The 11,002-nt window shown below is 34.9% G+C and overlaps 1 protein-coding gene across 1 annotated transcript in view; it reads left to right on the plus strand.

Annotated features, from left to right (window-relative positions):
- The window catches only part of LOC137250226 (diphthine methyltransferase), a 154,037-nt gene extending 150,096 nt beyond the window's left edge, over positions 1-3,941 (plus strand). Inside the window, exon 2 of the mRNA XM_067782667.1 lies at positions 1,604-3,941. Coding sequence (XP_067638768.1) covers positions 1,604-2,671 — 1,068 coding nt within the window. The 3' untranslated portion in view covers positions 2,672-3,941. The remainder of the gene's footprint in view (positions 1-1,603) is intronic.
- The last annotated feature ends 7,061 nt before the right edge of the window (positions 3,942-11,002 follow it).

The raw sequence follows: 11,002 nt of genomic DNA on the forward strand, positions 1-11,002 counted from the left end.
TACGTTGAAATTGCGCAACCTGGGTATTTTTATTTGATCGCTTATAACTTACGTAGTTTTGCATCGATTTTCTTCGATGATAGCTTATCTTTTTTCTAATTAAACAGAGCTTTACGTAAATAAAAAATATTTGGAAAAAAATATTTGGAAAAAAAGTTGTGGTTTTGGAATGCTGCCCTCGCAAAAAGTAATTTTTTTCATATTTTTTCATAAAAAAAAAAAACAAAAATCTGAAATGATGAGCTAATATCTCGAAAACTATATGGTTGAGCAAAAAAGAATGTATGATGCATTTATAGCAAATTTTATCGTCTTTCCGATTCTATAAACTTATTTGCAATTGCTTGACCCGTTCGTGAGATATACGTAATTAAAGGGAGCCATCTTTTTGGTTTTTCGAATAACGGTAAATTGCAAATATCTCAAAAACGGTACCATAGAATCAAAAATTAACTCGATTTTCGAAATCAGGGGTGGTTTTACATACGAATTTCATAACGGCGTCTCTGGTAAATTTTGGCCGTCGACCAGTGCTATTTGTAGTTCTATAAATATAACAGAAGCAAAAATACCAGTTTCTTTGAAACCGCCACAACAACAAGCATATCTTTAATACATGATTACATACAAAGTATGTACTACTGTGCAAAAGAATAAATTATGTCAATTGGGATAAAGTTTCCAACAACTAAGGCATGACGTGGCTGAATGCGTTAGTAACACTTCAACCATCGTAGGAGGGCGGAGAAAAGGCTTTGAAGAGATTTACAAGATATAATCGAAACAGCTGTCGCCTTGTCCGTCCGGATGTCACGTTGTTTAAATTTTTCCCAAATTATTAAATAAATTACAATTGATTTCATACATTTAAAAGCAATAAGGGCATCCCCCGCTTACTTCATACAAAAATTTCATTTGTCAGAAAAAATAAAGAAAAAACGGCGGAATGTCAAAAAAACATATCGAAATACAAACTGGCTCGTTTGTTTTTAATGAAGTAGGTTGTAGTTTTTTTTGTATTTCGTTAGTTTTTTGAAATATATTTTACACACTTACACCAGTACTGTAACCGTGTTAGGAGGGAGGGCGACAAAAAATATAAAAGAAAATACAAGAAAAATACAGAGAAAATAAAGTAGTGTCATATAGGTATTACGCTAACAAGTTGACAACAAAAAATTAAAAAAAAAAAAAAAACTTAAAATAACTTTTTTTTTTTTAATTTAAGAAAGTTGCAATGTACATATAATTTTGTATATGTATGTATTGTGATTTACACTTCAATATAAAATTTTTTGAACAGCTCTGTGCATTAAAATGTGATTTCTTGTAAATTAGGTACTTAGATAAATGTTAGGTTTTGGTGTGGATTTCCTACTATATACAATTACGTAATGTTTTTTGGTCGCAAGTACGAATCGAGCTCAAGGCCTAACAATAATTATTTTATCATTATTATTGTTATGATACATTTGTTCTGAAATGAAAAAGTTTTTAAATTAGAATAGAAGAAAGAAGAAAAAACAAACCGGCGATCCTATAAATCAGTAGGCCGATATAACAACAAAAATTGGTAATTTTTTTTTTTTTTTGTTTATTCTAGCTTAACTTCATCACTTTGAACTCAGTCGATACGGAATATTCTGCCGATTCGGTGGAATGGTGCCCACATCCACATTTCCAATCATATTTGGCTTGTGGTACCTATCAATTAGAAGAAAATGCTGATGCTAACGAAGCAACCCGCACCAGACGAAAAGGTCGTATATATCTTTATAGATTTTGTTCGACTACAAAACAACTACAGGAAATTTATCGTATGGAAACAGCTGCCATTCTCGATATGAAGTGGTTACATAATCAATCTGAGGATAATCCTTTATTGGCAGCTGTCAATTCATTTGGTCAAGTCGAATTATATGAAATGAAAGATGATATATTAAGAATGATAAGTAACTTGGAATTAAATCCTATTTATGATGATATATTGGCATTATCATTGGATTGGCGATGTTTGGGATGTTCAACAAGTCAGCAATTTCAAATACTAATCTCAGATTCGAAAGGTGGCTTAAACCTAATCGATTACAAACCAGAGCTGGGTCTCAAAAAAGTTGACACATTCTCAGCACATGGCTTCGAAGCATGGACATGTGCCTTTGATAAATGGGATATTAACCGCATTTACAGCGGTGGCGATGATATACTCCTGCAAGCATACGATCTACGATCATCCTGCCGAATTTTCACAAACAAATCGCATAATGCCGGCGTTACTTCATTGCTTAGTCATTCAATGCGAGAACATTTATTACTAACTGGATCTTATGATGAACATCTACGCATATTCGATACGCGCTCAATGAAAGCACCACTAGAACAATTGAATCTTGGCGGTGGTATTTGGCGTTTGAAGGCCGATCCTTTCCAGGGTGATCGCATTTTAGCAGCTTGCATGTATCATAATTTTAGTATCGTGCAACTGGCCAACGAGGAATTGATTGTTCCCACCATTGTTGGCGAATATTTTGCACATAAAAGTATTTGCTATGGTGCAGATTGGTGCCGCAATATAAAATGCAATGAAAATCAAGATTTCTACATCGCGACATGTTCGTTTTACGATCATAAACTAAATGTAGCTCACGTAAAGGACGCACAATTATTTTAAGCAAATGTTAAATTGTACAGTGTCAGTTAAAACTCAAGTACCAAAATTCCCTTCCGTCCTAGGATGGTTAAATCTTTTATGTAAGAAGAAAACTAGAAGTTATTTGAAATAAGGAGAGCTATTCCATAAACACACATTTTGTCCGCAAAAATCGTTTTTCTCGTCGGAAGATTAGTATAACATATAAAGTCATAGCCGGATTCAAATATCAGGGTATGTATTCTGTAGGTGTGAGTTTTGAAATGTACGTTTTTCTTTCATACCAATTATATGAAGCAAAAGTGTACAGTGTTCTCACTTATTTAATCTCCCACCTGGTCATAGAACGCTTTACTAAGAACATTGTGAATTCATACAAGTGGCGAATGTAAACAGCCCCGATCACCAGTTCAATTGCTGTTGGATTACTTAAATCATTTGTTCAATAACACTGGACAGTGTAAAATTTTCCAGTCTTTTTTTAGTTCAATTTAAGGGTGCTGATTACGAAAAAATGATTTGTTTCCGTCTAACAGCTCTAGTTTTTAATTTTCGTATAGGTGTTAATTTCTTACAAAAATAAGAATTTTTACATACTTAATTTTAATGATTTACCGCGTATCAGCACAAAATTGCCTTTTATGAAACTTTCTTGCCTGTGGGTCTTGTTCAAGATCCCGACAAAGACTCCAGCAGTAATCGGCCATCATATGCGTGTCCCATCTTCCACAACACGAATATCCTGGTGAAATCTTTCACTCTGCTCTTCACTATAATCTCCAAGATTCTTAGGAAACCGATTTATATGTTGCAGCCTAGCTCTTTCATATTACACAGCATATCGTTCACCAATTGCTCACAATTCGCAGATTTTCGGTTTCCAAGGAAATTTTGCACTACCAAAACGAAAGATTTCCAAGTACTCTTTTCAAGCTCGTTCATCGACCCAATAAAATCTAGGTCTTTGATTAGCTGTCTTATCTGGGGGCCATCGAAAATACCTGCTTTTAATTTCTCGCAACTCAGCCCAGGTATATATTCACCACAAACAACACAGAAACAGAATTAATTGTATAAGTTTTAAAATAAAAGTCACGAAAAAATTTGGAGATGTTACAAGAAAACACAATAAATACTCTTAGTCAAAGCCAATACGATCGAACAGTAATTGAAAAGTGCAAAAGCGAAAGACGCAATTTTCAATTTAATTTTCATTTTAAACTATTTGTTTTTGTATTTGTTGTTTAATTTAACGAAAGTTTAAGAACAAAAACAAAATAATATCGATCACTTTCACTGAGTCCTTCTTATTGACATTCTTGTAGGTTTTTTTTAATTTTCGTTAAATGAAACATCAAATACACAACAAATACAAAAACCAATAGTTTAAAATGAAAGAACAAAGACAAAAAATTTATGTATGTATATACATATATTGTATATCAAAGTTGTTAATAAAGGAAAAAAAATAAAAAAATAATAAATGAAGTATTAAAAAAATTGAGGTTTGCTTTTGTAAATTGTTGCATTTTTTGTTTTTGCACTTTTCTACTCCTGTGGGATAAGTTTTCGGGTAGTCGAAAATATCTCGAAAACTAGAGCTGTTACAAAAAAAGTAAAATGATTTATGAAATCAGCACACAAAATTACATCTAATGTGAAAGGAAATTTTTATCCTTGGAAAATCTTGAAAAGTGGAGATTTGTTCCGCAGTGTAATGTTCTTCAAACTTTTCAGACGTCTAGTATATTTCATTGTTTACATATTTTAACATGATTCAATCACAAGAGGTTCGCTCGGCTGACAAATTTTTTGACAGTTGCAGCCATTTTGTTCTCAAATCGAATTGACATCCGTTAAATGTGTTGTTTCTTTGCGATTTTTCGAAAAATATTAGTAGTAGAAAAAGGAAGCAATCAGTTTACAAAAATCCGATAAGTACTGGGGGTAGATTCAGTAACAGTGAGATTCAAAATGTACACTTTTTCTTCATTTAATTTATATGAAAGAAAAACGTACGTTTAAAACTCACACTTCCTGAATACATTTTTTTAATTATAAGGTGAATTTATTAACTATAGTGAATTTATTTTATGAAAAGTAAGGACACCCAAGGAAACATGCACTTCCGTAAATATTTGAACATACGAAAAATAAACCAATTTAAAATTCGACTAGTACTTAAATCGGTTTACATATAAATGTCATTAGTAAATGATGGATATGCCATGGAAATGTACTCATTGAGCATGTGACATTATTCATTCCGTATGTTCGGAACATACGTTTCCATTTAAGAATTTGTGGAATCGTTTTATATTTGGAATATTATGCATATACTTATTTCGAATATTCGGACCTCGTGATGTAGTATCAAACGAACGTGTTCGGAATATTCTAAATTAACGGTTTATCCGGAACACTTTCATGAATACTTAAACGGAAAAGAGCTTTCCGAAATTTCAGAATAAAAAGGTAAATACTCCCTGTGTAGCAGGACCGCACAAAACCGTAACTCTTCTGCCAAAGTCAAGACCGGAATATAAAGTTCCAAGACAATAAGCTATTTCCTTTTATTTTTTTTTTTTGTCAGTTCATTGCGGCTGCCAGTTCGAAATCATCCTATCTCAAAATATTTGTAAAAAATTTCCCATTTCAGTATTTTTCACAAAAACGTCCTATATCAGAATTAGGTTGAAGAACGCTTTATCTCAGAATGCTTTTCATTAACTCCCACTTATGTCAAAATGTATTTAACTTTTGCTCAGATAGGGAATTTTTGAATTCTTCAAACAAATTCTGAAAGAATAACCAAACCAACATAACGCTTTATCAATTCACGAAATATTTACTAGAACATGAATTATTTCCCCCAAAACCTGTTGGCATTTACAAATTTATTATCACTACTTATATTACTACTACAGGTACTTTTCTACTACAATTTGGCTGAAGGGGATTGAATTATTTCCCGTTTTCCTTACTTCGTAAAAGCAACCCGTCCAGATTTTTAAATTTGGGAGTGTCAAATGTCTGTTATCATTGGAGAACAAATCTCTAGTAATTGAATCATGATTTTTTAAAATGTCTGCTTAACTGACTGCTCACATTTCATCCATTAACCAGCTTTTGGAAATGAATAATAATATGTAGTCTGATTTTTGTGTACACATTTAAAAGAAAGGCTGATTAGAAACACAAATGGGCAATTTATGGCACTTCAATTTAATAACCGCGGGCAAATAACAAACCTTTCTTCTATTCTTTGGCCATTCGCGACAGCCATTCTCCCTGCCACCTTTTATTTGACAGGTAGCTATGGCAATAGACACTTCTATGAATTCACTGCACCGCTGCACTATCGTCATATCTGCGTAAAGCTCCTATCATTATATCTCCTTCGATACTCACCATCGGCATTACAGACAGCACCATACATCTTCCGGAGAACTTTTCTCTCGAACACGCCACGAGCCATCTCATCTTCTCCCTACACCGTCCATGATTCCGAGTCATACATCAGGGCAGGTATGAGGAGCGACTTTTAGAGCATGATTTTTGTTCGTCGAGAGAGAGCAGCAAAATTATGACAGGAAAACAATTACAATTTGGGTATATTCCCTTGTTGAAAACAAAAACATTTTAACAGCAAGATATCGGCACTCTGATGTTTGTGAGTGTACGTACCCTGCCTATACTAGCAACATCGAAGTATGACATATGAAAAGCCAGCGATAAAAAGTGTATTTATTTAAGAGTGTATAAAAGAGAAACTTATAAACATATCCGTAAACGTGCGGTAAAATAATAAAACGGCAGTAAAATCTGGACTTATCATTTTTCCCATAAAACACGGGCACATGAGTTTATACAATAAAACATGGACTTATCGACTTTTTCCATAAGAGGCAGACATACCGGATTCGGAACAATTTCAGGATCACTTCAAGGTTATTTTAGGTTTCATTTCCGGGAAGCTGCAAAAAAAATTCCCTAAACATTTATGGGAAAAAATTACAAGTCCAGCTTTTACTGCCGTTTTATTTTTTTACCGCACTTTTACGAATATGTTTATATGTTTCGCTTTTATTCACTCTTACAATAAAAACACTTTTTATCGCCGGCCTTTCCGTTTCCATCGTTTACGCAGCATATATGTATCATTGCATAGCTCCTTTGTCTACATGTGGACTAAGCAAACCGGTTAAATGTTTCTGAAATCAAAAATTTTATTTCGCTCGGAAGCGGTTTCGAAGCAGAATAGAATCGAGTGGCAAACACACAGAACGAAAATGAGATAAGGTTGATGTTGCCTTAATAAAGTTGCTACGCCTCGATTTCTGCCTACCATAATGCCAACATTATCTGTTCCTTAGCCCCTCAAATTTTTTAAATCTAGCCCAAATTCCTTCAATGTTTTAAAATTGGATCTACATAAAACTGTTTATCTAGATTTTCCAACATTTTGAAAAAAGCTAAAAAATTTCTTAAAAAAAACCGGAAAAAAGCTTAAAGCTAAATCGCAACTTTTCAAGCTAAACTGAGAAAAAAAGCTAAATCTAGCTTCAAAAAAGCTAAAATGGCAACACTGATAAGCAGTATCGTAATTTGGTTTGCCAAAAAGGCTTTCGAAAAGATTATTAAATAAAATTTTTTGTAAAAAATATTGGATTTTATTTTTGTTAATGTTAAAAGAATACAACAACAGCAGATGAAGCGGCTTTGAGAGTGTTCGAGAGAAAAGTTCTTCGAAAGATTTATGGACCTCTACGCGTTGGCGATGGCGAGTACCGAAGAAGATTTAATGATGAGCTGTACGAGCTATACGCAGACATCAACATAATCCAGAGAATTAAAACGCAGCGGCTGCGGTGGCTAGGCCATGTTATGCGAATGAAAGATGATGCTCCGGCCAAGAAAGTGCTTCTATCGGAACTCACCTATGGAAGCACAGGAAGAGGGCGGCCCCCACTCCGTTGGAAGGACCAGGTGGAAAACGATGTAAACTCCCTTGGTGTGACCAATTGGCGCCGGTTGGCGGAGCGAAGGAGCGACTGGCGCGCCTTGTTGGACGGCCATAACCGTTTAGACGGTTAAGCGCCGATTAAGTAAGTAAGTGAAAGAATAAAGTGAAAATAATGACGTACCCCTATCGCCAATTCAGTCACAGACTCTGACGACGCCAATAAGATGGTCAAGGCATGAAAGTCTATTGCGCCAAATGGTCCGCAAACCAGAACTTCCTGGATAATTTGTATTTTTATTTTAACTGATTTCTGGAAAAAAATTTCTATGCTAAAAAATGCATGCATATATCCGGAATAGTTGCGAAAGGTTGTGGAATAATTGAAAACATATATCTTATTTCTCACGTTCAACGTTACGATGAGAATTATTAAAAAATGCTTTAACAAAAACTGTCAAACGGGAATCTCAAACACGATGGAGCGCTAGAATACAAGCGGTTAGCGTTATCGTCGATGGGCTAGAGAATTTAGTAGAACACTTAGAACAATTAGCAGAGGACACTAACACCACAAGTGACACTAGAAGCGAAGCTACAGTTCTGCTGCGAAATATACTAAATTTTAGTTTCATAACATTAGTTCATTTTTGGTATGAAATCTTAAGCAGCATTGATCGTGTGCAGCTCATACTACAAGATCCGGGAATGAATTTTAGAAAAGCGTATCACGATCGTAAATCATTAGCCGCTGAACTATCCGAAATTCGAGACACTCTCTGTGAAGACGCAATAGAAAAAGCGAAGTCTCTTTCTGAAAAATGGGATATTGATAAAGTAAAACGTCTAAGGCGCCGCAAAATGCCCGAAAAATCGGCTAGAGATATTGGTCTTCCGCAGATAATGAAATTTCTCGCGCTATGAAAGGTGTTCTCGATCGTCTCCAACAAGAAATACGTACAAGATTGACACCACTAAATGAACTTAATTATATATTTGGATTTCTCTTAGACGTTGGAAATTTGTTAAACAAGGATAATAACTGCTTAGAAAGAAATTGTAAGAACTTGGGTGAATTTTATAATACAGATTTCGATGGAACAGAACTTTTTATCGAAATATGTGACTGCAAAATATTACTTGGCAGTAGACAAGAAATGGAACGTAAAACTCCGTTAGAATTACTTACTTTTATAATCCCGTATGGAGATGTTTTTTCAAACTTGCAAGTGGTACTTCAAATACTCTTGACTATCTCAGTATCAATTGCTAGCTGCGAACGTTCATTCAGCAAATTAAAACTGACTGAAACGAAGGGGCAAGGTCGCCTAAGTGACCTAACATTATTAAGTGTGGAAAAAGAAAAAAATTTCAATTATAAATTTTGATATCATTGATATGTTTGCTTCCTCAAAGTCAAGCAAATTTGCACATAGATATTAGTTTTACTAATGTATTATAATCATATTATTATTAAATATGTATTTGGGTCTACTTATAGATGATATCTTCAGGCCATGATACAAATATAGGAATGTAAAACCATTCTCTCTTCTAGGCGGCCATAATGGTTTTTTGATTTTCAAAAAAATTTTAAAATCTCTTTCGAAAACTTTGTGGAAATGCCAAACCAAAGGATACAAACAAAAATTTTAGCATAATATATAATATAGATCGAAAATTTGGTATGCATTTCTTTAGTTCGGGTCTTTTTTAATTTGTACGATTTAACCATGCATGGTCATAATTTGCTCATACCAGCATCCAGCTTATTTCCATCTTTAGAGATGTCTTCGCAGCTGGACGATTCACCTAGTCCAACGGTGGCATATTAATTGTGGACGTGAAAGTTCGGCCCAGCAACTCCCCTTATGCCTCTGCTATTGTCCTAGTGAAGAAAAAGAATGGTGAAACGCATATGTGCATAGACTACAGAGCCCTCAATAAGAAAACTGTTAGGGACAATTTCCCATTACCACTAATAGATGATTGTATTGAATATGTCAGGGAAAAGTCTTTTACGTTACTCGACCTGAAAGATGGTTTCAATCAGCTAGCGATGCACGAGGATTCTATTCCTTTAACGTCATTTGTTACACCACATGTTCAATTAGAATACCTTAGGATGCCTTTCGGGTTAAAGAATGCACCAGATAATTTCCAGAGATTCGTTTATAACATTTTTCGGGTCATGATAGGTGCGAGAGAAATTATTGTGTACATTGACGACATATTAATAGCTTCAAACAATTTTGAATGTCACCTCGAGACCCTAGGAAAAGTGCTCAGCAGGGCCTATGAAAGGAATTTAGAACTTAAGCTGAAGAAGTGCAAGTTCGGCTATAACAAAATAGAGTACTTAGGTTATCTCGTCAGTCCGTGAGGGATATAACCATCGACATCCCACATTAAAGCAATTGCAAATTACCCAATTCCGAGGAAACAGGAAGAGCTTCGTTCTTGTATTGGACTATTCTCCTATTTCCGTAAGTTTGTACCCTCATTCTCCAAAATAGCTCATCCACTTCTGAACCTCTTACGTAAAGAAGCTGAGTTCATATTTTCGGAAGACTGCTTGAAGGCCTTCAAAGCTCTTAGAAATGCAATAGTCAGTGCCCCACTTCTGGCTATATATGATCGCAATCGTGAAACACAACTTCACTGTGATGCAAGCAGTCAGGGTTTTGGATCTGTTCTGTTGCAAAAACAGGATGACGGTAAATTTTACCCAATTGCATACTTTTCTAAAACAACCACTCCGGCCGAGTCTAGATATCATAGCTTTGAGCTAGAAACCTTGCCGATTATTTATGCCCTCCGAAGGTTTAGAATCTACTTAGAAGGCATCCCATTTAAAATCATTACCGACTGCAATTCGTTGACAATGACTTTGAACAAGAAACAAATTAACCCTCAAATAGCCCGATGGGCACTTGAGTTGGAAAATGTTATCTACTCTATTAAACATCGAATCGGAACAAACCTTAGGCATGATGAAATGTATGTTTGTTGCTGCAGTAGACCTGGGTGATTTGGATATTCAGATCTAAATCGCCCAGAATCGAGACGAAAAACTTAAGAAGCTTATGAGCGAATTGAAAAAAGGGGAAATAATAGGATACGAACTGGTCGATGGCTTAGTATGTCGCAGGATTGGTCAAAAGGTCATGCTGCGTGCCCCTACAGAAATGCAAGAAAATGTAATTCGGTTTACACATGAGAAAATAGGGCATCTAGGGGCAGATAAATGCTATAATCAAATAAGGAAAACCTATTAGTTCAACGACATGAAGGAAAAAATTCGTAGACTAATCCAAAACTGCATCAAATGCATTATATATTCTGCGCCTGCTCGTTCTAACAAGCATAACCTCTTTAGTATTCCAAAG

This window comes from Eurosta solidaginis, chromosome 4, assembly GCF_040869045.1.
Source record: "Eurosta solidaginis isolate ZX-2024a chromosome 4, ASM4086904v1, whole genome shotgun sequence".
In the NCBI taxonomy this organism is placed as follows: domain Eukaryota; kingdom Metazoa; phylum Arthropoda; class Insecta; order Diptera; family Tephritidae; genus Eurosta; species Eurosta solidaginis.